The sequence below is a fragment of the Bos indicus x Bos taurus genome, chromosome 18, assembly GCF_003369695.1.
Source record: "Bos indicus x Bos taurus breed Angus x Brahman F1 hybrid chromosome 18, Bos_hybrid_MaternalHap_v2.0, whole genome shotgun sequence".
Taxonomy (NCBI): Eukaryota; Metazoa; Chordata; class Mammalia; order Artiodactyla; family Bovidae; genus Bos; species Bos indicus x Bos taurus.
In genome coordinates this window covers 39,495,901-39,522,829 of record NC_040093.1, presented here as the reverse complement: position 1 = coordinate 39,522,829, position 26,929 = coordinate 39,495,901, and the positions used below count along the sequence as shown (strand labels likewise).

Genomic DNA, 26,929 nt, shown 5'->3' with positions numbered 1-26,929 from the left:
TAAAGCTTACAGGAGGCAAATGATGCATACTTCTCTTGGCATTTAGGAGATGGGAGGTCAGATATGCTCTTAGGTTGCAGAAACACTGCAGAACTATCCTGCACTCCACTTGATTTCACCACTGAAGAGTAGGGGACGTGAAACCCATTTGTAACTATCCAAGACCAAAGTCTAAGTTCATTTTTGCACTATCTTAACATTCAAATTACCAGGAATTCCACTGCAGAAATCAAAGAAAAACTCTGTTCCTTTTCAGAAAATCAAAGACAACTGCAATGTCACTCATGGTATCTGAGTTGTCAATCTTATGTTATCAAAGGAGATGTCTAGTCATCCCATTCACAGTAACTCTGTACTTGGGGGCAAATCTTATACTACCCTAAGTATCTTCTAATGTAGTCATTACCAAACAGTAACACACTGAAAATACCTTATACCGTTTTGCTCTGAGACAGGGTGTCTTTCAGTTAAGGCACCACACTCCTCTTCTAAAATTCGGTTATTATGTTTACTTATTATCTATGAATTTAATTTCTGGACAGAAAGGGGGATATTACAAAATGTTTTGAGGGCCCTGTAGGGTTGAGAACCACTGATGCAGACTTCAAGTGTGCAAAAGTCTAAGGCAAGAAAGGATTTCAGACCTTATTCAGCAGATTAATCTTTGTGACAGTGTTGGTGGCCTCCCCTGAGTGCTTTACTAGCAGTGCAATGAGTCGGACAAAGGCATCCAGGTTGTGATAGCACTTGGCTCGGATCATGGTGGGATTAGCAGCAGGATTGTGCTGCTGCTCTGCCTGAGCACGGTAACTGATTTCAACACACATTTCAGTACACAGACGAAAGAACCTTGTTATGAGGTCATCAGTCTTCAGGATTCCTTGCTGGTGCATCTACCAAGGGAACAAAAACATTAGAAGGCAGGATGAGATAACACACATGGATAAACGTTTAATTTTCATGCCAAGAAGTATTCTCTCGTTTAATCCTGTTGTCACATTTCTAACTGTTACTTTGTAAAACAGCAGAACCCATGACAGAATTCCATCAACTTTGATGGAAAATGAAAAAGAATAACAGGGCAATTTTAAACAAGCAGTCCATAGCCAATAATTTCAAAAGTTAACTATGCAAGTTAAACCACCTTTGTAGTAACCCATTAAGTCATACTAAGACATTCTGGTCAATGTGTATTTCCCCCAAGTAAGAGATTAAGTTACATATACTTTACTTCCTTACAAAATTTAAGATAATTTCTTCCATCTGACTTAACCAAAAACAACAAAATTTTTGAAACTCCAACTAGTTGTACTAGGAAAATCAAATAATAATTTATACAATAAGTAGGTACCAAATTTTAGCTCACAGATCATACCCAGCTATTTTAATGTAAATTAAGATAAAGTGAAAAGGGTAAGTTTATTTAAAAGAAAGGATAAGTAAAAATTTTATGACATAATCTGGAAGTTAAGCAGGGAAGTTATTTGGCTAGTACAAAAGAAGAAAAAGAAGACAATGTAAAAACATTAAGGCTGCAGAGGGAGGTCAGTGCTTACTAAGCAATGAAACCAAGCCCAGAAAGAAAACTTGTTTTAAAAAGTTTCCAAGATAATGGTCAAGTTAACTGTCCCTTGATAAATAATTAACACAGCTGAATTGACATTAATACACTAGGCAAAACAGATGGCTTGCAAAGTTACTTCTGTACAATGAAATCTAAAAAACTAAGTGGGGAGAAGAAATGAGGACAGACTGCTATGATCAAGAGGGAGCCTAAGAGGAGAAAAGAATTCTCAAAAAGATTCAAAAGCACAGAAAAATATAATACATTATCTTTTTCAAATGAAGAGAAGAAACAAGAGCATATAAGCCAAGAGGAAGAGCTGAGACAGGTGCCACATCCATACCCATGAAATATCAATGATCACAAAAACCAATTGATTTCAAATTCCTCCATCCAAATTGGAAATCAAGCTCTAAGTATGCAGTAGCAGCTTTTCAATAGGGTATGTTTGATAATTCCTTGGTTTCTTTTAAGGGAGAAACTTAACTTATTATGATTTAACAACAACAAAAAAAATCACCTTGAAAAGTAAATCCAATTCCTAACAACTTCTAAAATTCAAACCAGCTCTTCCATATTCAATTGTCATTCAAATGAAAGATAATTTGTATCTTTCTTTGGTGGCACACCTAAGCTTTGGTCTCAGTTTGAAGAAATACAATTGTCAAAATGCAGAAATAAGCTATTTTAGGAGATAGCTAAGCTAATTAATTTAGAAAGATAAAAAGCACTACCATTTAAATGCTTAAGTTTTGCTGTTATATTTTCAATTTTCTATTTTTTTGTTTTTTGGCTGTGTCTCGCAGCTTGCAGGATCTCAGTTCCCTAGCCAGGGACTGAACTCGAGTCACCAAAGTGAAAGCACCAAATCCTAACCACGAGACCACCAGGGGACTCCTTATTTTACTTTTAAACATGGGCTGTTACAGAACTTTACTTAGCCCATAATCTCATCCCTGCTGATAATCAAGCTGGTAAAATTACTATATACATCTGGCAATTTTATTATTCATTATCTGGTCCACTGTATTCTGTAGCTGTGACAACTGAAATCAGATAAAAAGTACTAAAGGGGATAGCAAATGCTGACTTTACTGCTTAGTGACCAATGATGAGAAAATAAACAGTATCAATTTAACTGAGTAATGATGAAGACATTTTTGGTTTACATGAGTATGGAGGTAACTGACCACAGGTACATAATACTGAACTTTAATAATGGAGGCATCACACCCTACTTATGTTGAATAAAAAGCACCTTTCTTTCCAAAAGCTCTACCTGTCCAACAAACGCAGAGAAAGCTTTGGTACTGTCACGACCAGCTGCTGCTGAATGGTAGAGATTCACCCATTCCCTCAGAAGATACTCTGCCTTCTCCCTCAGGCCTGGAGGATCATCATACTCTGAGGCTTGAGAGATCCCAGAATGCATCATAAAGTTAGGGCCTCCATGAGCACGATCAATCATTGCTTCATAGTTGGATCGCACTACTTCCATCAGTTGGGGCAATCTAGTACAATAAATCCAGAATGAAAATCAGTCCACTCATGGTTGTGATTTCAAAGACATACAGTTGGAAATTTGCTTATTAAATAGAAACCACAAGAGTGATGATCATTTACCATTCCCATGATTAAACAAAACTATCCTCGGTTTTCTTTGTTATCTGTTTACCCATGAGGACAAAATGTGCAAATGACTGACTTCAGTTAAGTCACTTCTTGACCAAAAAACGCCCAATGAAAGGGAGCTGATGTCCGTGGTCAAAAAATTATTCACTGCATGCCCACTATGTGCCATGCTTTGTGTTACTTAATTCTCAACAGCTATTTAAGGTATTATTTCCATTTTATATAAGAAACAAACGTAGGGAGGATAAGTCAACTTGTCTAAAATCAGATTTTAAGCAGCTGAGCCAGGCCTTCAACAGAGGACTCTGACACCAAACCTAGTGCTGTATGTACTGGTCTGCAGCAAGAGGGCTTGGCAGCAGTTAGTTAAGCTTTCATATTTCAAGGGACAATATTAGGCCTCACCAAAGCTTACCATATGTTGTAGGTAAAGCTGTTATGTAACGGTAACGTTAGTAAGTCTACACACTCATTTCTAAAACTGCGGAATGCACAACAACCCCAAAACATTTCCTTCTCACCCTTCAGGAGCATTGCCTCTGGAGTGAGCATTAATCCTCATGAGGGTTTCAATGGTGTGGAACAGATCTGCCTCAGTAACATGGGCAACACTCCTTTCATCCACCAGCAGTATTTTTACCAATTGCATAGCAAATGCCACAGCCATGTAGTTTAAACCATTCTCCATTGACTGGCAACACAGAAAGCACAATGTAAGAAAGACAGCACTGACAGCAAACACACTTCCCAACTACCAGAGTCTCTTTTCCCGCTTAATTCTTTCCATACCTGAGCAAGGTGAAGATCATACTGTTGCATGTTGACCAAATGATTGCGAATTAGCAACTCCACTGCCTCCACATTATATTTGTATTCATCCCGACACTCAATTAGGCACCTAGGAAAGGCAGTATTCCTTTATTCATAAAGGCTCACCCATGCTGTGGATCAGGTGAAATAAAGGGCCCACTTCATTCAATGTTAACTTATTCCAAATTAAGGATGTCTTGAGTACCAACTGAAAATCAGTGTATCAGTTTCCAAGATTTAAAATAACCAGTAACTAAGGAGAACAGATAACCCAGTGTTAAAAGTTTTGCTAAGTCTCGAAAACAAAGCATTCCATTTAAGACATATAATTCTCACTACTGAAAATTAGAAATTCCGTATGTTTGAATTTTATAAACAGGGCCATGTGGTAATGTGAGAAGGCAGTTGAATAAATATTACTCTTCTAAGACAGGGACTGACCTTGTGATCTGTTTGTTACACCATGGAGACCCATATGCCCGGCCATCTTGAAGAGCTTTCAAGACCAAGAGGTGGCACTCTCTGTAGCGAAGAAGGAGGTCAGCATCAGCACCACTGGTGGCATCCAGTAAGCCCTCTACAGCCTATTGAAGGAAAAAAGCATTCATTCAGATTCATGGAAAATACAATACTCAGCCCAATAATCAAAGCCAATAACCAAACCTTGATACAAAGTACAATGTATCTTCTAAGGCCTCAGTGAAGAATCTCTCCCCACACACCAAAACCCTTTCCACTTGCCTCACACACACCCTCTCCCAGTTCCTTCCAGTTTATACTTACTACATTCCTCACTGTCAGAAAAGGCTTCACTGTCCCAGCAGAGCCAAAACCCATTGTGGCCCCACACCCTGCCCCCCACCAGTACTTAGATCAACTGTCCCTCAAAACCTAAGGGAATATCTTTTAAAGTTTCTTAAATAATCATAATTCCTGAAAATCTTACCTTTATAGGGAAAAAAAGACTTCGCACTTTAAAATTTATAACTATTTGTAACACTCTATTCTGGAGAAAACCACCTGCTTACTACAAAACAGAACCTACTTTATATTAATTTTTAAAAATCTTAACCATAAAGTAGATAATGATGCAGGTCACCAGATGTATACAAACTCAGCGTCTTCTAAAACAAACAGATTAAGAACACTAACCTTCTGGAGCAATCCAAGAGCAGCAATGGCATCTCGAGAGTTCCGTGATAATACTACAACCTCCAGAAGACTTCTGAGGGCCTGAGCTTGGGGGTTCATGGCCAAAGTTGGCGGGATAGCGTGAAGATGCTGCTCCAGTTCTGTAATACACTTATCATAAATCTGAGCTACATCATCTGTTGCCCAAGCTTGCTGTTTTGAGAAAACAACCAAAGGGGGTGGAGGGGGGAGGCGTGGAATTAAAAGACTTTTCACTGGCACAAGCAGCAATTTAAAAGTATGTTTACTACCCGTAATTTCTTTTCATCAAAAACATGGAAGGGCTCTTTCATTTCCCTTCCTGAACTATTTCGTGTTGATGCTGTTAGGTGGGGCAGTGCAAAATAAGCCCTGGCATGGGGTGGGGGTTTTACTTGACAGTGGAAAGCTTTGCAAACACCAGTACAAACAAGTGATAAAAGACGGCATGATAAACAATGAGACAGGCTGAGGGCAGCACCCCCTGTAGCATGTAATAATCTCTTTGCAGCCTATGAAAGTAAGTAATTCAAGCCATGGAAAATATAGTTTTCAGTCCAACTGTTAAAACTCAGTAAGAGAATAAGAACACAGCATCATTTCTGTGCTATTCCTATCAAACATGTACTACCTGAATCTATTCATGAGAACATACTGTACAAACCCAAATCAGGTCATTCCACTAAACCATGGGCCTGTAATCAAAGTGTCAAGGCCATGGAAGACGAAAAAAGGAGCTAGGCTAGATTGACTTGGGGGAAAAATTTTAAATATGTCAACTAAATGAAATGCGGTTCTTTTTTGGGGGGTGGATTTGGGGAACACAGCTTGTGAGACCTTAGTTCCCTGACAGGAAACCAAACCCGGGCCCCTGCAGTGGTAGTGAGGCGTCCTACCCTATCCGCTGGACCACTAGGGAATTCTCTGAAGTGTGTGATTCTGATTTAGATTCTTTTACTATAAAAAGACCATATTAGGACACTTTGTAAACTTGAATGAGGTCTGAGGATTAGATGACATTGATGTATCAGTGTTGACTCTGATTTCAGTGGTTTTACTATGGTCACGTAGAATGTCTCTGTAAGGAAACACAGACTAAAGGATACAAGAGTGACTGGGACATCAAGGTCAGCACCTATGTTCAAATGGTTCAGAAGAAAATGTTTCCCCCTCACATTTTCAACTTTTATAACATTTCAAATTTTTAGAAAATCTTTTTACAAAGAACAGGGCAAACCATGAGGTCACCAAGTAAATTCCTTTAGTATGTCAAACATGAAGGTTAAATCAACCTCGTGAATTAAAAAAATTCCCAAATGCCATGCTGATGTGATACAAAGGGTAGCTACACTCCACAATGCAACAGCTGTGGGTAATTTTTTTTCCTTGTAACTTAAGCTCCTGGGCACAAGTGACAGATTAACTGACAGAAACATTCAAATTAAACTGTAAATTCCTCAATTTAATCCAAGACAAGTACTTACCTTCATGGGCTGGGCTAAAAATCCTGTGGGCTGACTTAAATCATTTGTAGGCAAGAAGCCAGGCACATTGCGTGCAAACTCTTCATAAACAGCCAGCTGCTTTGGGTCCACACCACCAACCTTGGAAGAAGAAAACCTGTTTTAACAGGATCCTCTTCACAATCAAGGGAAACCTTTTTATCAAAGTGGAAACTCTGCATGGGAGTAAGCACCAGGGTTTTGAGAAGGGACACAGGAGTCTTTACAACATTTAACACACGACTGAATAGGCATGCATGTATGCACACACAGTTCAGAGTTTCCTATTTTCCCTGAGACCTGTCAGAGTCACCCTCATTTATACTTTTTCCACTGGCAAATGCCTCAAGTAGGACCATGCAGCCAGTGCAATTCCCCAATGGAGCTGTAAAATTGCTAAGATTTCTCAACATTGTCTTCTCACCAACAAGCAACTAGCAATAAAAACTCAAGTATCAGAAGGGAAGACCAAGCTCAGAAACAAAAACTAGAAGGCATATGAACATGTAACAGCAGCACTTCAACAACAGGGGGAGGGGATACATCTAAGCTATTTCTGTGTCTTCCCCACAGGCAGCCTTTAAGAGAAATCACATGATTTCTCAGAAACAGAATTTAACCCCTATCTTAGTCCTCAGAAAGAAAACAAAGACAGGGCAGAGAGAGAGAGACAGCCCCAAGTCTCACTTTCAGCCTGATTTGCTCTGGCATCCGCTCAGCTTGGTATGTTAACACAACAGGATCACAATACCTTCGCCCTTCTTGCCTAGCATGTTTTCTCAGCTCAAATTCCTGCAAACAAACAAAAAAATCACTGAGGTTCTTGTTATGAGGCACTTTCTTAAATGGAAAAACAAATACTTAAAAGGCAAATGCTAAACACTTACAGTTGCTAATCTCTTGTCCATCTCAGGGCCTGCTTTTTCTACTGCAGTCTTCTGAATAAAACAGCAAGCTAATTCACAATTGTCCTGAGCTAATTGAGCAGCTGCCTGATCCATCATTTCCCTTTGTTGTGGGCTTGCAGTCTATTGGGAGGAGAAGAGACAGAAAAAAATTTAAAGTTTTCTGTGGGTAGACAAAACAGATAGATGGGATACTAGAAAATGCAATGTTTGGGCAAATTAATTTTAGAAGTTCCAACTCTACTTATGACTTATTAGCTGTGACCATGAAGTAATCTAACAATCATCTTCAAGATGATACACTACTCAACTGAAACATCTTACCAGGTTGTTATGAAGATGGTGAACACTATGAAAGCAATAAAGCAGTACACAAAGGTATTACTAACCATGACATCTGAGACCCCAAATGAGTGAGTGAGTTATCTGAAGAGACTATGTGCTTATGTATATGTGCACGCATGCGTAGTCACTTTAAACTGTTTTGTACTGTCCTACTCCAAAGTGCTTTAAATCTAAATTCTTCATGGTAAACAGAATCAAGAGTGTTAACTTAGGCAGTTTTCAAAAAATCCTTCATTTCTTTAAACCAGTAAGTATCTACTACTTGCCAAATACTACTGAGGATAAAATAAACAAAAATAAACACCACCTCATAGAATTGACAAATCTAAGAGGAAGACATCAAACACATATGGTGACTATTAAGAGTACGTGGAATGCTCACTGCTACAAGCAAAGAACAATGGCTTTGTAAGCAGTAATGAGTTTTATACTACAAGAAAATAGTAAACTTACACGAAGGGCTGAGGCAAAACTGTTTTTCAGGTTGGTTGATATGCTCATGAGTAAAGGTTCCCTGCAAGTAATCATAGCCATTCCAGCTGTCAAGTTCCGCATCATGTGATGAGCTGCTATTCGCATTCGAGATTCCTCAGAATCCAGGGCAAAATCTTTCCTGACTATTTGCTCACAAGTAGTCATGGCAATCTTAATTGATCGATCCACCACAGGATGGACCAGCTCCTGGACAGCCCGTTCGATTGCTTGGCGCACACACTGCTTCAGCTGTGGATGGGCCTGAAACAAGGGAATCTAGGGAGGAAAAAAGAAGTCAACAATTTGTTTAAATAAAACAACCAAATTTCTATCAGTAATCACGCCCTTGTCTTTGAATTACTTCCAAATTAACCATGAACTACCCATTTCTACTTTAAATAATGAAAAGCTCAGAAACTGGAAAGCTGGGCTCCAAGGAGGGCACAGTAATCACTGTATCTTGTGATACATGATTACACATCAAGTTTAATGGGCAAACTGTTCATTACTAGATGCTTAAAGACACTACCCTGGTTAGTCAAAATTTGTGGCTTGAGTACTCCTAAAGAAAGTAACTTCTTTAGTACCATGGGGAAATGCAAAAATAATCAAGATAATAGAAAAAAAGGCTTTCTACAAAAACTATTATTTTCAAAATAGCAAGCATTTTATTAAAAAAAAATTACATTGAAATCTTTTTCTTTACTTGAAAGACTATTTATGGGTATTTACTGAATTTTTAAGAAACTTAAAAAATATTCATGATGAACTTATACTACACATAGCAATTCCTACTCTCTGCAACAAAAGCCTACAACTTAGGAATCCACATAGGAAGTAAAAAAGGGAAGGGAAATTTAACCAGTTGACCTCGTCACAAAGTAACAGTTTACTTACTGTTGGGTTTAGAGTAATGTGTGGTGCCAGGCCTGCGAGGGAATAGACATTGATGTCATGGTAACTGTACTGTGGCTGTGGTGGAACAGTGGCTGTACAGGTGGTGCTGGTAGCTGGTGTTGTAGAAGTTGCTAAATGTAGAGAAAAAATAAAAGCTAATGAAAGAAGCACACTTCCTGACTTTACTATAAAATTAGCAGGGCATCATGTGGTTTTAATCTAACTAAACTGACTGAATGGGGATGGGGAGGGGTGGCACAGGTCACATTTTTCCCACCCTGAATTATCACAATCTAAACAAAGCATGTAAGACTCAGTCACTGGCCATGCACCTGGGCACAGGAATGAATTGAGGGGTCTTGCCACATTAGCTGGCCCAAACCTTGTCCCATTATTCTATATATAATGTATATCAATTTTGAACCTATTCTGTTTCTAGTTTTACCTGGGGATTCTTGAGGGCTGAGAAAAAAGAAAAGCTGGTTTATTGTAACCACACCTCCTAAAGCTCCCAGTCCTCTTAATGCAGGTTAAATAACCCACTCGCCTAATGGGTTGAGCCAATCTGGCCATCCCCAAATTTGAAGAATAACACAGGTCTTCATGCCAGTGCACTTCTTTCTCTAAGACCTCAAACAATGTAACAGTCTGGCTGAGGGGGAATATGAGGAACAACTGATTAATGATATTAGTTACGAATACCACAGATAGAATTACCAGATACACTAAGACAATGCCTAGACATTACTAACATTCCCTTAAAAATTTAGAAGGCTCACCAGAAAGTACACAAAACTGCAACCCCACTTTACACAGAAAATTACAACTTGCTATACGCATGCATGCGAATGTACCACTGAAGAAAACGTATGATAAATAGAGGGTTAATTATCACACTTACTTGTGGTTGTGATAGGAGGGAGCTCCTCTGGCTGCTTGACATCTTTCTTTGGAGCAGAGAGTTGCTCATCTAAGTTCTTCAGGCGATCTTTATCCTTTAGGAGGTTTCCAGGTTTTAGCTCATTGATGTCTAATGCAAGATTCTTACAGAGGACCTCAATTTCAAACTTCAAGTTTAACTGTGTAATTCCAATATTCAATGAGAATATTAAAAATGAATATTCAGCGTCATAATAACAGACAGTATTCTCACCCATTTGTCATAGTGCTCCCCCCACTAAAAACCCTCTTTTTCCTGTAAATTTTAATAATGTAAAGGAAGACAGTGTTCCTAAGGATAAAGAGCAACAAACTTACCTTTAAGTCATGTTCTTGATGTAGCTCAGCTAATACATTCATAATAGCCATTGTCCAGGGGTTGGGTGGCCTAAAAACCTGAAGAAAACCATTATGTTAAGCTTGCCCCAAACTCACTCTTTAATATGTATTATCTAAAACAGTTAAGCACTCACACCCATGTGGCCATAATAAAATCCCTAGCCTTCCCACAAATCATATTTCAGAAAAACACCAAAACCCAAAGCCACCCATTAAAGTGAGTCCTGTATACTACTGAGCCTCTCAATTTGGAAATCCCAAGCTTCCCTGAGGAAAACTAACTGATCTAGCTCTATGTTGCTAAGAACTGAGGATATAGCCTCTTGACCTTCTGCCAAAACAAATGACCTCTCATTAGATGACTCAAATAAGTCTTCAATAAAATATTAAAATTTACTCACCACACTACGAATGCTAGATTCTAAGACTTTGGCAACAAAGGGCACTACATAGAGCAACTCTTGCTGTCCTTTAACATAAGCCTCTAGCAGCAAAGATTTTACATCCAAGTCCTAGAAAAACAAACACATTTTTAAAATGCTGGGAATATATTAGAAAATTCCTTATTCAATATCCCCAATTATACTCTGCCAAACTCATCCCCAAAATTGGAATCAATAATTGACCCTCACCTTATGAAAAGCCAAGGGGTAACAATCATACCTTTTGTTTATCTTGCTAAACATTGTAAGGCCATGGGCATGCAATTAGGGATTCAAAACATGGGCCAAACCTTCACAGATACCGCGGCAAAACAGCCCCAATTAAAGTCAAGATTTTTAGATAGACTATGCTGTATGAACATTCTCAAGTTTTACATGAGCCTTTGGTTAAAACTTACAGTGTGTAAGATGGGTTTATTTTTAGCTAGTGTAATCATTCCTAGCCAATGTCCCAAGTTCTTCAGCAAAGACCGATCAGAGAAATTGGCTGCAGCTTTATCAGAGGTCAGGAGTACCTGAAACAGTGTATGATTAAGAAAGGTATGAAAATGAGCTTATAAAAAAACATTCTCAACTAAATGTTTAAGAATTCCATTATTCTACATTAAAAACAAGCTATCAATACTGAGAACATGCCCCAAGGTAGATCCTGTCCACGTATCACTGCAATATTTTGTTGTGTTCAGTGACATTTTTACCTTCAAACGTCTTTACATTTAAAAAAAGTAAAAAAATTTACAAAACTAAATTTTACAGAAGGTAAAAAATATAAAATACATCATACTGACGTGAAGTAACACCACGTATCGTATATGGTCCCACAGCAAAGTATTTTAAAACTGAAAATTTTAGCTAGGTTTGAAGCAGCGACCCAACTGCAAATCTGTTTTGAAGAGCTAAATTCAATTCAAATGAAGACTACAGCTATGATCTTTAAGTTCTTCCCAGACAGCAGGCATTCTAAGGAGTATAAGAAGATTGCAGTGCTCTGTTGTGATCTTTAGCATTATCTTTGGAAACAACTAAGATAACCTTCTGGAATACACTGTAATATTGCTTACACACTTTGAGAAGACCTAATCCATTTCATCAATTCTCTACTTTTAACTTTCTTAAGGGAGACAGAACCAACACTCCAGTGTCTTGCATACACTCATACACTCATTTCCTACATAATACTTTTTATGGCTATTAGTTTAAATTTATACTTTTGTTTAAAAGAAAGAATCTTTTGATCCAAATCATGTGGAGATTTTCGTATCCCAACAATCCCTGCTATCAAATGACAAAGGCTGGATTTAGTTATGTTCCTTAACTCCATACAGCAACAGCAGAATGGCACAAAGTCAGCTGTGCAATAGAAAGGAGCCAGGAATTCTTTTGCACTACAGCGTAACCAAGAATAGGGAAAATTCCTATTCACAGGTTTAAATATAGTGCTGGTTCCTAAGCCAATATCCCAAGTTATTCAGCAAAGAATGTTTTCAGCTATATGCTGGTTCATGCTGTTTTCTTTAAAAATTATTCTTCCTAAGAAAAATACTTAAGATATTATAGAACAAGCATTAGCCCATTAGGAAACGTTTGACCTTAAACTTCTGAGAATCTTAAATGGCTATTTTACAACACTGAAGAATCTTGAGCTATCTGGCATTTAAGACATAAATGATGGTATGGTATAGAATGATGAAAACGAGTATGTCTATACGACTAAATTCTTCATGAAAACTTAGCCCTGTATTTGAAACAATGCCTAAAGCAACTTGCATAAATACTGTAACAAATACAACATACAAGAGAAAACAATACCCTCTAATTCCACCTGTGAAATCAAATATTTCCAAACTAAAAACAGTAGTAAAAAGAAATACAAAGGTCTGACAGAAAACAAAATTCTGTAAAGCAATTATCCTTCAATTAAAAAATAAATTAAAAAAAAAAACACACAAGAACACTTACTTTGATGTTTCTATAGGTCTCATTCAGAACCATCTTATTAAACTCAGGATTCTTCAGCGTGTCAAGGAAGTTAGAATACAGGCTGTGAAAGTTTGGCTCAATACTGACTCTCTTCATAACCAGGTACTGTGAAACCCAAGGCATAAATTCTTCCTTCACAGTTTCCTTTAGTTCTTCAACCTAGCCAACCATTACAACATGGGAAGTATTCAATTAAAAGATGATAAAATACAGTTTTATGTTTCGTTTCTGTGAACATGACTACAGTGTATGCTGCTGCTGCTGCTAAGTCGCTTCAGTTGTGTCCGACTCTGTGCGACCCCACAGACGGCAGCCCACCAGGCTCCCCCGTCCCTGGGATTCTCCAGGCAAGAACACTGGAGTGGGTTGCCATTTCCTTCTCCAATGCATGAAAGTGAAAAGTGAAAGTGAAGTCACTCAGTCGTGTCCGACCCTCAGTGACCCCACGGACTGCAGCCTTCCAGGCTCCTCCTTCCATGGGATTTCCCAGGCAAGAGTACTGGAGTGAGGTGCCACTGCAACATGCTACATCTCCCCAATTTTACACAGTTGCTATCAAGTACAGTATATTCAAGTCCATGTAAGTATAGAGTCAATCATCTCTTAAGCTGGGTAATTAGAACTGAAACATCTATGGTCACTTTAAGCTTTAAAATTGCAAAATATGTAGTCCCTCATCCCCATCTTACTTACTCTCCATTTGAACAAAAGAAGATAAATTACTAATCTACAACTTGTTATTAATAAGCCTGATGCCAGAACTATGTTTTTCTACATTTCTATCTCTAGGAATTATTTGCAAAGTTTGAAACTCTTCTTCCAAAAAGCATGCAAAATGCTTCAAAATTTTCCCCCAATCAATTATGGTGAGAGTCTCAAAGACAGTACTTGCATTATAAATTACATTTCAAACCCTTTTGTTTAGGCTAATTAGTATTGACGAAAACAGACATTTCCAAGTATCATCTTAGCACATAATCTTGTAAGGCAAGCATCAATTCTTTTCACAAGCTGTTAATGATCTCTGGGAGGATGTGAATTGTTACTACAAATACAAATGAAATTCCCATCATGAAATCATTTTCAAGTTTACTTCAAAAAGCCTGTAACTCACTGCAAAACAATACTATTTGGGACTTCCCTGGAAGTTCAGTGGTTAAGAGGCTGCACTTCCACTGCAGGGAGTGTGAGTTTGGTTCGATCCCTGGTCAGGAAACTAAGATCCCACATGTCATGCCATGTGGCCAAAATTAATAAATAAATAAATAAAATCAGTGCTATTTAACATCTACAGAATCTACAACCACTAGTTGTATATCCAAGTTCCCTTCATTTTGATTCTATTATCTTCACCTTTAAAGATTAAAAAGGGTAGAGAATATCAAATGTAAATCCCCCAATCCATCAAGAAAAACAACAGAGAACATTTGTAGTGATACATAAACTATTACTTCAGACTCACCTTTTGTGTCATATTTGACTGGGAAAGGTTGTTGAAGATAAAAGCAATTTTCTCCTGGATATTTTCTGGGGGCTCTACGATTCTCTCAGTTTGATCTGTGGCCACAAGCAATGTATCTATATTTGTTGTATTAATAGAAGGCTAAAGAAATAAAATACATAAAATTAACAAACTGAAATCCTTACTACACAAATCCTAGGGGTGGGGTATGTACACAGATTCCTTTAGTATATAAAATACATATGGTATGTACAACTGTGCACTTGAAGTGCTGGCAAGAACATGTACTGAACTATTCATAGGGGCTACATGTGGGAAATCAGGGTGGTAAAGGGAGAAATGCTGATCTTTCATGCTTTATTAATAGGCATGTGTTATTTATAATAAAGTACATGCTCACTATTGGATATATTGCAATGTAACAACAAATACAACAAAGAAAGAAGATAGACCTACTTACTGGCACATCTTTCTTAAAGCTGACTCCAGTTGGCCTGGTGACTGTAACCGTTTTAGCAACAGTGGTGGTTGTTGAGGTGGTTACCATAGTGCTAACCTGGCCAGCAAGGGGAGCTTTTGCTGGAACCTGGGCCTGGGCCTGGGCTTGAGCCAGTGCAATACTTCCAGGGGTTGTGATAGAGCCCTGCATTTTCACAGGAGGATCTCTAGATTGCTGTCCATACTCAATATACTAAAGGGGTAGAGAAAGAGAAAAACACATTAAATAAGAATTCTTAACAGAAACTGAAATACTTGAATTAAACTCCCCTCACTTCTGAGAGACTGGAAATCATATCAGAGCACTCTTTTGGTTCATCTATCTCCCTTATATCTTGCCCCATTCTGGTGAATATTCCCATATGTGTAATATGTAAGTGGATACCACGAACTTCTGAAGAAATAAAACTAAAATGTTACTATGCTTAAGTATTTATAAGAGAACCAGTTAACAAGTTTTAAAAAGGTAGCCACAAATGCTTACCTATAAATTTCCTTAAATTCCTTCACATAAATAAACTTAAAGGTTCTAAAATTTATATAATAAACTGATTTCTATTGGATGCTAATGAAAAAAACCACAGCCTAAAAAACACTGCAGCGTGAGTTCTCTCTCAGTAAAGCTAATAGCACAAAACAAGAACAGTTTACACCACCTAGCCAACTGAAGGGTAAGCAATGTTCTAGGATAAGTTTCATCCCTCTCCTCCACATTTCCCAGTCCAAAAAAATTCCTTCTCCCACACAAATTAGAAGACTGACACAGCCTTCCCGATACTATTACCAACAGCTTGTTCCCGATCAAAAACTAGAACCTGTGTATATATACCATAACTTTATTCAAAAAAGGAGACATTTTCAAGAAGGAAAAATATAGCCCTTTAAACTGAAATATAAGCAATGACTTCTCCCCCCTTCTCTGGGTAATAAGTGTGTTACAGTGGGAGCTCAGGACCAGTCAGTGTGACCGTTTTCGTACCACCTCCCTCATTCTTGCTCTCTAGTCTTTCAAGGTCCCAGATCTGAATTTCAAGCTCATCTGATTGCAGCAGCCTCTTACTTCCCATCCCAGCTTTTCAAACTCTGTTTTCTTGCCGAGTTTTCAGTGCCATAATTTTGGCATAGCACTCCAAAACCCCTCAATAGGGATCAATATACTCCTGCCTCCCATGCTATGGTTTCTGAGGCTAAACCATCATAATGACTCTGTACTCCTACAAACAAACCCAGCGGAATGAGGTAGAAAGTGCTGGATTAAACTACAATACAGAATTAAAATCAGTTCAAATTCTGATCTGATTTCTTAAAATATGATCTTATAAAGGAGTTCATCTGCTTTGTACTGAAAAAAGTAAAATAAAGTTAACAGAGATTAATCAACTTTCTTTTCTTGTTCTCTGTAAGCTGACTTTGACCAAAGGTAAGATCAAAGTATGAATATTTAGTAATCATGTGAAATCAACCATTAAAGAAATATATACAAATTTCAAGAATAGTCACATAACATGGTTTAAAATATTCTCTAGGTCCATTTCCTTACGGACTGTCTCCTTTTTAACCCTGAAGGAATCTAAACCGATAGTTTAAGAAGGCTGTATTTTTAAGAAACACTGATCTAAAGAAATATATACAAATTTCAAGAATAGTCACATAACATGGTTTAAAATATTCTCTAGGTCCATTTCCTTACGGACTGTCTCCTTTTTAACCCTGAAGGAATCTAAACCGATAGTTTAAGAAGGCTGTATTTTTAAGAAACACTGATCTAAAAACTTGTATATGCAATGGGTTTGGGGAATTTCCTGGCGGTCCAGTGGTTACTGGGCGCTTTCACTGTCACGGGCCAGGTTCAATCCCTAGTCAGGGAACTAAGATCCCACAAGCCACAGAGCAGCCCCCCAAAACCAAACCAAAACAAACAAAAAACCTAAACACCAACAACAGAAAGAAATAGCTTTGATTCACATTAACATCTAAATCAGAGGAAAAACTTATATTTTTAGACTCAGGCAGGGATTCTTGGTTAACAGTGAAAGATTTCTTCTCCTTGATAGAATTAGTAGGCTAAAAGAACTAGCAAAAGCCTTTTATCAAATCAAGCAAAACCGCTGCTTACAAAATATAAAATTCCTATTTTTTCAAGGTTAAGCTACAAAACAAGCAACAAATAATATGTATACCTATGTCAGAACAATCATTAGGCAATCTTAATGCCATTGCCAATAAATCCAAACTTAAACAGATAAACCCTTCAATTACTTAGGTACTGAAAATACTTACCTCCTGTAAATGATGTGGAAATTGCATAAAGTGACTGATCGAAGCCAAGTGCTGACAATACTGGGGATAGTCCTTCAATCTGTCAACAAAAACATTTATTCATTTGCCATTTCATGTAAGAACAGAGGCAGTACAATTTCAAATCTTCAAAAGCTAATCTAGGCCATTTCTCCCATTTCTACCTTTGAAATAAATACCTTATTTGAAGAGAATGCCAAAAGGAAAAACAAAGAAGAGAGGGAAAATGTGAACTTCATCCTTTCTGTATCAAAAAAAAACTTGTTTTTTAAACAAGTTTAAGTAAAACTTTGTTTTACTTAAGATTACAATGAGCCACTAAAACTACTATCTTTCCAGCTAGCTGAATTCCAAATGTTCATCAAAAGGTGAAGAGAAAACCAGTTTGCTAATGAACCCATACAATAGAATACTATTCTGCAATAAAAAGAAACTGAAACATGCAGTAACATAGGTAAATCTTGGAGGCATCATGCTCAGTGTAAGAAGTCAAACTCATATACATTGTGTAGGACTCCATTTAGATAACACCCTGGAAAAACCAGACAAATCCAATCAGGGATTGCCAGAGGTTAGATGTGCAGGAAAGTTAACTACAAAGGGGAAGTAAGGGAACTTTTGGGGGGTGACGAAAATATTCAGTTATTTTGACTGTGGTGGTGGTGGTGGTGGTTACACAACTGTTTGAATTTCAAAGACCTATTAACCTAAAATACTGACTATCATGTATTATAAAGTATAGTTCAGTAAACAAAAAAAAATTGCTACATTTTTCCAACCACTTGTTTGGTAAATATAACAAACTGTTTTCACTTCTTCCTTTTATTTCATACAGTCATTAAGGTTAGTTAATACACATATAAGGCATAGAAGAATTAGCTGAAAAGTAAGCTACTGTTTCTTCTTTTATTAAAAGAGAGAACCTTCACAGCAAACCTATCCACTCACCTATTTTTAAATCTATCTAGTGCAGCAATCCCAAAATAATACATTTTGGATCCAAAAGGCTTGCGTAAGGCTTCAAGAACGTATCGCAGGGCCAAACCTAGTGCCATATAAGTGACCAGTCCTTTTTCGATTATTCCACCAAACAGGCAGGCTGTTATATGTAACTCTTTATCAGGGTATTGGGGGAAGAACCGATATTCTTCGAACAAGTTCCTTAGCATACAGTTAAATACTTCTCGTTCCCTCTTTATGGTAGAATCTTTAAATCTCTGTAGCATTTCTAATACCTGGAAAAAGCAAGACAAAAATCATATATACATAAAGGAAACCATTATTAAGAAAGTGAAGTAAAAGTTGCTGAGTCATGTCCAACTCTCTGTGACCCCAAGGATATACAGTCCATGGAATTCTCCAGGCCAGAATACTGGGGTGGATAGCCTTTCCCTTCTCCAGGGGATCTTTCGGACCCAGGAATCAAACCGGGGTCTCCTGCATTGCAGGCAGATTCTTTACCAGCTGAGCTACCAGGGAATGCACTCCTCAAATACTCTTAATTGTTAAGCAGAATATTTAACAATAAACTGAGCTTGAGATAAATATTAAAGAGACATATCAAAACACTTGGTGTTATATTTCACTTTGAAAGGGGCATTTATTTAAGATTTACCTAAACCATAAAGAATTAGATCATTCTAGACACTCACCTCATCAACAGACATGGTTGGATGTGGTGGGTGATTATATATTCTCTGGAAATAGCTGTTTGCTTCATCATCTATCTCTTTACTAAAGTGCTGATTTGCCTCTGGCCACACCTGAGACAAGTCCGCTGTTAAAAACAGAAAAGCAAACAGTGGGCATTTAGGCTCTTCCTTTACTCCCCCACATTAAGCACACAGAGCCAGAGAGACCAATATAGTTTGAATTTTAAGAGGGGGAAAAAAAAAAAAACAAAAAACCTAAAATGACGTGTTAAAGAGGTGAAGTTTCAATATTCAACTGCTCTAAGGACACAAGAGATTTTAACAAAACTGCCTTACAACCACAGTTCTATCTCAGTACTTTATATAAGGACTTTTCACACCATGAAAGTTCACTAGGTTCAAATTTATAATGCACTTACCCTCAACACAACCTCATTCAAGGTTACTTTATCACCTTTTACATGTAAGAATTCCCAATGCATATGCATGACACATTGAAAGAAAACACAAAGCATGCTACAAAACATAACATTCAGACAAGCCTTTCACACTAACATTTTCAAATCAGTCTGTATACTTTCAAACCTTGGATAATGAATATTTAGTCCCAATGACAAGGATATTTATAAGTCAATGATACATACATACAAAGAAGACTCCTCTGACTTTTAAATACCTTACTAAAGGAGATTAAAAGTTTAAAATTTGATTTTTTTCACATATATGGCAATAATTATGTGTACTTCTAAATCATAAAGCTATAACATTAAAATATAGTTATTTACTTTATAAACGGGCAAAACTCAAACAGAAATCTGAGATTTTCCTGGCTGCTCCTGATTTAAAAAACAAAAAAGGTTTATATACATAGATTTAAACTACTGAGCCTTTTTTTACTTTGCTCCTTACTCCTCGGATAACACCTTGAAGAATGCCACCTCTTAACTGTCACCTTGTTCTGACAATCCAGGATGAAAGGTGGAATACCACCTCAAATTTTTGTTTTAAAAATTTAAATTCATGATACTCCCACCCATCTAGGAGGCGTGTCAACATAATGGCCTTTTAACAGCATATTAAGACAAAGTCAATGTTTTTGTCCATGTATCTCTGGGGACAACAAATTGGACATGTAAGTTATATATGTATCAGTCACACTTCACAATCACAGACAACACTACCACTTACAAGGTTTCATCTTACTCTGCTGGAATGTAGGCTGGTTCAGTCCAGAGGTGCCCAGTTTCCTCTGTACAAAAGGATCGCTATTCACTGCAGGGAGTCCAAGAGCCCCAGTTCCTATACCAGTCAGGCTGCCTGTGCCAAGACCACCTACTAGAAAGAATGAAGGCAGCCAAAAGTCTTATCATTACTCATCTTCTTGACTTTATCAAAGACAAATTCTTAATTAAAAAGTCATGGTCTTTTGTTAACTCAGTTGCAACTAGGTTACAGAGTTATTACACTGCAGGGAGTCCAAGAGCCCCAGTTTCTATACCAGTCAGGCTGCCATGAAATTCTCCAGGCCAGAAAACTGGAGTGGGTAGCCTTTCCCTTCTCCAGGGGATCTTCCCAACCTAGGGATCGAACCCAGGTCTCCTGCCTTGCAGGCAGGTTCTTTACCAGCTGAGCCACCAGGAAAGCCCAGAATATTGTGGGTAGCCTATCCCTTTTCCAGCAGATCTTCCTGACCCAGGAATCGAACCAGGGTCTCCTGCACTGCTGGCAGATTCTTTACCAAATGAGCTATCAGGGAAGCCCGTTATTACAACATTTCACTAATTAGGTTTTAGTATTCTAAACTTATACTCTGGCAATAAAAGGTGCAAACAGCTTAGGAGAAACATGTTGGTACTACGGGGGAAAATGTAAACTTTACTTCCACGTTAAAAGCCAAAATATGTGGGAAAGTTCTAGTGCTTTCCTATCATTTTCAAGGTAGATGCAAAAAGGCAGGACATATACCTGAATCTGATGTATGAAACATTTCACCTTTATTATACGAAGGTTGGGTAATTTATAAAGCTATGAGTTTTGATCTAAGCCTAAGTTCTTTAGAATGTGATTAACGAACTTGTTACTGTTTATAGTATCATGTGGTAATAGAATCCTTACTGAATAACTCAACTAAAAAATTTATAAGTATAAATATCCTCATTACAATTTGACTAAATTAATGTAATAATGTTTTTCTCTTCCCAGCTCTGGATGTGAAAACAACTTTCACAATTTAGTTTAAGCACTTTTCCTTTATCACAGTGACTCAGAACACCTTACATGCACTAAGGCATGATGAAACTTACAGATAATCTGTACCCCTCCCCACCACTCCTCTTACCTGGAAGCTGTGATGAAAGTCCTCCAATACCACTGAATGCAGTTGTCTGATTTGGGGTTGAAAGGGGTGGAAATGCTTTTGCTGGTGACTGTGGGGTACTGAATGCAGAACCCAAATTTGGAGGAAAGCCCTGCATACTCTGGGTGTGAGGGGCAGCTGAACCACCTATACTAAGAGATGCCATTCCAGCAAGAGGGTCAATCTAAAGAAAAACATTATAAAAACGTATTAAACACACTTCAAGCAAAGGCAGATAAATGACACAGGTAAAGCAATCTTTAGCAATAGCTCTTCAAATGCTTAATAAACTGCAAAACATGATGATGCTTAATCCCCAAACCAAGTGTACCAGTCATTTTTCTTAATATATCACAACTATATCACAGGATCTGTGATACAGCAGGTTTAAAGAGCCCCTGCCAAAGAACCAGAGCCACAATATAAGGGCTATAAAACTTCAAGAATAACATTTCAGATGAAGTTCTCTGAAGCTGTACTACTAAACATTTAGTAGTGACATGGGGGCGATCCTTATAATTTCCAATAGGCCCCTTTAATATAAACAAATCTCAATTAAATTAACTTTTAATACAATAAAAGCATTAGAAATTAGAAATCTAGTCAAAACAAATCTTGTCAAACTTTGAGAATCTTGGGGTTGGAGGAGATCAGCTCTAATTTAAAAAACAAAAAACAAGGTATACTATTCATACCAAAAGATTTTATAAAATATCTAATAACTACACTTCTAAACTTCTTAGTTTGTGACATTATTTCAGACTTCTGTGACTATAGAAAATAATATATGATATGCCTTTTATAAAGTGGTCACTGAAGTGGTTCCCTAAGTGCTCTTTCTTAAAATAAACCCCAACCTGCCATTCAATGCAGCTGAAAATAGAAGCGGAATATGTTGCTCCCAGAGAGAAGGGGGTGGTTGGTGTCAGGGAGTAACTTAAATGTACCTTGTTTTTAAAAGAGCAGTTCAGTTGAGAGCTGAAGAGCCCCAGTTATAACAAGTCCTTATGCTCTAGCACTGTTGCTTGGCCCGTGAAGCTACAAACAAGACACATCAGGTTCAAAGGCAGTGCTTATTTCTCAAGTCTGTTATTCTTATTTTAAAAAGAAGCCCTTACCATATACCTAAGTTGTTTTGTATCTTTCCTCTCATAGTCTGTTTAATGATTCAAATCTATTCTCAACCACAATGCCTATTTACAGATCTCCTTTAAGTGGATACTAGACATGCAGTTATCTAAAATGTAATAAATTCAGACAAAAATCTCCTTTGAGTAGACTATTAATGATGATGCAGAAGTTTATTCTATTTCAAATCTATGACCAAATGGAGATGTACCAAATGTAGTGTTCATTTACCTGAACGGGAGAAATGGCGTCCAAGCTGCTAGCACTAGGAGGGCGTCCTTTTGGCATAACTCCCGGTGGTGGCTGCCTGGCCTTGTTCATAACGTTACTGCAATTGGCCACCATGGTGAGGATGGTTTCTGATAACTCCTGAGAAACACTCCTGGAGAGACACGAAAAGAGAAAAATATCATTAATTATTCCCTAGAACACCTAAACAAACAAATCTGGATTTCTAATAAATAGAAAACTTGCTGGAACCTATGGCTCAATTTCCACCATATCCCATGTCTCTCTATCTGTTATTAATCACCAGGATTTTCTGAGCACTGCCTTTCTTGTGAAAATATTTTTTAATAACTCTGAAATTAACAAGCCTTGGGTACACTGCTGCCCATATATTTTGAAATACCGCTCTAAGAAACATTCCATATCCTCAACTACTTCATCAAAAATTATGCACAAAAGTGGATAAAAGTTATCACAGTAAACAGATAAACAATCTTTAGACAAGGTTTTCAGTCAAAAATAAGACATTAATTTAAGTATAGATAAAAATGCCATACATGTAGTCAGTAACTGTATTAGGCAAGCATGTAAAAAACTGACTTCTAAAATGTGAAATAGGCTATACGTTTGACAGGAAAATCCACCTTCCTATCACAGGGTGCTATTGTCTCCTAAAACTGTGGAACCCCTTGCACTCATAAATGCTATGCAAACTTCCTACTGTCTTAGACCTTACCCTCTAAATTCTTAATCATACTGTTGACTCTAAAAAGTAAAAGCAGTCATTCAGACAAGAAAGTTGTTTCTGAGGGGAGGGAGAGGACAGATTAGGATATTTAAAGTACCAAGTAAAACTCTACATTAAACAGTTCAGAGAATTCTCTGGAGGACCAGTGGTTAAGACTCTGAGCTTCCACTTCAGGGATTGTAGGTTCAATCCCTGGTCAGGGAACTAACATCCCACATGTCATGAGGCACAGCCAAAACAAATAAATTATCTTGCAGATAAGCACAAAACTATGGGGAAATAGACCAACTGCCTCTGGTTATAATAAATGGAGAACTTGCTATGGAGAAAAATTTTATAGCACCTAGCAAAACTGCATATGCCATTTCCCTTTAACCTAACAATTCCACTTCTAGTGGGCCCAAATATACACTGGCAAAGACGATGGATGCAAAATGCTATTCATTGCAACATTATTTGTGATATATAGTGAAAAACAAACTGAATATTCACAAATAGGTACTAGTTCACTAAGGCACAAAACATCTATTTAGTAGAGTGCTGCTGCTACTGCTGCTAAGTCGCTTCAGTCGTGTCTGACCTTGTGCGACCCCACAGACGGCAGCCCACCAGGCTCCACCATCCCTGGGATTCTCTAGGCAAGAACACTGGAGTGGGTTGCCATTTCCTTCTCCAATGCATGAAAGTGAAAAGTGAAAGGGAAGTTGCTCAGTCATGTCCGACTCTTAGCAACCCCATGGACTGCAGCCTACCAGGCTCCTCCATCCATGGGATTTTCCAGGCAAGAGTACTGGAGTAGGGTGCCTTCTCCAAAACAAACAAACAAACAAAAAAACACCCCTTTAAATTAAAAGGAAAACCGTTTCAAAGACTTCTATGCCATGGGTTAATGGCTACAAGTAATAGACAATAATTATCATATTATATTCAACACAAAATGCCTTCAATTGTAAGCCACAGCATTATTTTACATGCTCTACAAAATTAACTGGGTTAATCCTAATTGTAAGAGGTCACCAATGAGATGAATCATCATTTCAGAGATGTTACAATATTAAAACTGTGTAACTTATGATTGATAAAAATGGTTAATTAAAATATTATTCCTTGCTATTGCAGAACTTGCCATAGCTGACAAAATTCCAAACTTAAAGAGACCAGAGTACTAGAAGGAACTCCCATAAATGCTTCACTCACCAATTAGCTACATTTTGCCCTATTTAACCATTTTTTCTATAATATCCACTTCTCTCCAAAACATTTTAGATTAGATACATCATGTATCTTTTATCTCTAAATACTTTATAACCTGTTTTCTAAGAACAAGGTCATTTTCTTACATAACCTTGTAGAACAATAATCATGAAATCCAACGCAAGTTGGGCAAGGATAAAATAAAATAGGCCAAATTCAAATTACATCAATTATTCCCATAATGTCCTCAATGCTCTTTTCCCCCACTTGGATCAGAATCCATTGCACTGAGTTGTCACATCTCTTCTGTTTCTTTAAACTGTCAAGAATTCATCAACTTTTATTTCTCTTTTCTTAAACTTGATTTTTTTACAAAGTAGAAGCCAGTTTTTTGTTTTTATACAATGTCCCCTTGATTTGTGTTTGTCTGCTACTTTGTATTTTGCTGACAGCGAGATTACCACATAACGTACACAACGTTCTCAATGGGTTTTATCATGAGGCACGTGTAGAATGGAGCTGGTGACCTCCTGATCAATAAATTAATGTCGTAAATGTCAGATCCAGCCTTCTCTACTGAAATGTTACTACTTTTCCCCTTTGAGAATCACACAGGTATTCATTTTACTATGCTTCAGAAATTACAAAAAAGAATATATAGGACAGAACAAAAGTGAGGACGGTGGAGTAAAGACCTCTAAATATTCTCTCCTCCATAAAACCAACTAGAACACTAGCCAAAAAAAGGTAGGAGTTGATTTTTCCAAAACTCTAGAAATGAACCAAAAGGCTTTACAACAGTCAAGGGAAGGAATTCCCTGTCAGTGCAGGAATTAAGACTTCTTGCTTTCATTTTACTGCTGGAGCCAGGGATCAATCCCAGGTAGAGCAGCACAGAGTGGCCAAGAAAAAAAAAAACATGAGGGGAATTTTTCTTCCAGAAAGATGATTACTTCTTGGTAACAACAGCAAGCTTCATGACGTCTTAATTTGCCCAACTCAGAATTAAAACACAATCACAGTGAAAACCAGCAAGCAACCTGACAACCACCAGATCAAGAGGGCTCAGAACTGGGCTGAAACATCTTCCAAGTTCATTCTCAAAGAAATAATCATTATTTCACCTATCTGAGGATTCCCTGTGAGACCACAATGGCCGGGTTGTCTATACTGGACCTAAGAACTGACCCAGGGCAAACAGACTCTTCCTCATGGTTATTTGCAGAAAACATTTTAAAGGTCACTGTTTTAACTTCCTGAATGCCTAAGGTAGAAGATAACAGTCTGACGAAACAACAGGCTAACCAAAAGTTCAAAAGGAAAACTTCAGATGATTCCCATGGGTGGAAATCTGAAAAACTCTCACATTTCCCCAGGAATCTAGAAGGTATGAGGTGTGTGTAGGGTTGTGCTAGCATCTAAAGCTGTGCCACTGCCATGAAAGATCTAAGAAAGCCCAAGTTCTTAGGTTCAAGCCCAAGTTCACCTCAAGCCAACCTTCAGGTTCTGACTAAGAAGCAAGTGAATACCACAGTGGACTTGTCAAGAGACCAACTTAGGGTTAAAGATATGCCTGGACACAGCACATAGAATCACCAGGTGAAGAATAGCTTACTGATTTCAGAGTTTAGTTTAACAAAACCTCCAATCTTAGCTAACCACAAAGCTTATCCAGAGATATCAGTGACCAAAGAGGACAAAGAATACAGATATTACTGAATTCGTTCAGAAAAGAGCATTAACAAAACAAAAAACCCTTGAGTGGGTTTTCGAGAATTGTGATTTCGAGAATTGCCATATTAAACTTTCCAGCTTTCAACCACAAATAGGACATGCAACACACACACATATAACCAAACTAACTAGAAACAGAGGTAAGGAAACTCCCTTCAATGTGAAACGTAACTATAAAACCCATAACTAACATTATAGCTAATGGTCAAACACTGGATACTTTCCTCCTAAATCAGGAACAAGATAAGGTTGTCTGTTCTCACCACGTCTATTCAACTTTAGACTGGAGGTTCAAACAAGAACAATTAGACCAAAAAAAACAATCCAACTCTCTATTCAGATACCATGACTTGTATCAAATATCCAGCAAAAAGCACGACTAAGGCAATGCAAACATCACTGAAAGAAATTAGAGAAAACTAAAGAAATGGGAAGATATCCTAGATTTGTTAACTGGAAGACTTAATACTATTAAAATGGCACTATCCCCCGAGGTGATCTAAAGATTGAACATAATCCTTATCAAAATCCCACTGAGCTATGTAATTTCTCTGCAGAAATGGACAAGCTGACCCTAAAATTCTTATGAAAATTAAGGAACCCAGAATGACCGAAACAATTTTGGAGAAGT

General features: G+C 37.6%; 1 protein-coding gene and 2 non-coding genes across 8 annotated transcripts in view; all 3 read right to left on the bottom strand.

Moving 5' to 3' along the window:
* CNOT1 (CCR4-NOT transcription complex subunit 1) overlaps nt 1-26,929 on the bottom strand; it is an 83,150-nt gene that overhangs the window by 9,710 nt on the left and 46,511 nt on the right. The window contains exons 17-40 of one of the 6 annotated variants that reach the window (XM_027516397.1): nt 22,626-22,776; nt 21,249-21,450; nt 20,099-20,245; nt 18,911-19,035; nt 18,207-18,493; nt 17,241-17,319; nt 14,923-15,153; nt 14,463-14,603; nt 12,980-13,159; nt 11,419-11,535; nt 10,979-11,089; nt 10,557-10,634; nt 10,201-10,378; nt 9,300-9,430; nt 8,382-8,678; nt 7,566-7,706; nt 7,366-7,470; nt 6,661-6,780; nt 5,159-5,350; nt 4,448-4,590; nt 3,986-4,094; nt 3,718-3,887; nt 2,823-3,075; nt 645-893 (exon numbers count right to left, since the gene is read on the bottom strand). In XM_027516397.1, the coding sequence (XP_027372198.1) occupies nt 645-893; nt 2,823-3,075; nt 3,718-3,887; nt 3,986-4,094; nt 4,448-4,590; nt 5,159-5,350; nt 6,661-6,780; nt 7,366-7,470; nt 7,566-7,706; nt 8,382-8,678; nt 9,300-9,430; nt 10,201-10,378; nt 10,557-10,634; nt 10,979-11,089; nt 11,419-11,535; nt 12,980-13,159; nt 14,463-14,603; nt 14,923-15,153; nt 17,241-17,319; nt 18,207-18,493; nt 18,911-19,035; nt 20,099-20,245; nt 21,249-21,450; nt 22,626-22,776 (3,937 nt within the window). The remainder of the gene's footprint in view (nt 1-644; nt 894-2,822; nt 3,076-3,717; nt 3,888-3,985; nt 4,095-4,447; nt 4,591-5,158; nt 5,351-6,660; nt 6,781-7,365; nt 7,471-7,565; nt 7,707-8,381; nt 8,679-9,299; nt 9,431-10,200; nt 10,379-10,556; nt 10,635-10,978; nt 11,090-11,418; nt 11,536-12,979; nt 13,160-14,462; nt 14,604-14,922; nt 15,154-17,240; nt 17,320-18,206; nt 18,494-18,910; nt 19,036-20,098; nt 20,246-21,248; nt 21,451-22,625; nt 22,777-26,929) is intronic. The other 5 variants (XM_027516399.1, XM_027516398.1, XM_027516400.1 and 2 more) reach the window with 5 other exon arrangements.
* On the bottom strand, nt 12,323-12,461 carry LOC113876861. The gene has a single exon (XR_003506599.1). It is a non-coding gene; the product is annotated as a small nucleolar RNA SNORA46 (small nucleolar RNA).
* Nucleotides 22,206-22,341, bottom strand: LOC113876862. Its single transcript, XR_003506600.1, has one exon. It is a non-coding gene; the product is annotated as a small nucleolar RNA SNORA50 (small nucleolar RNA).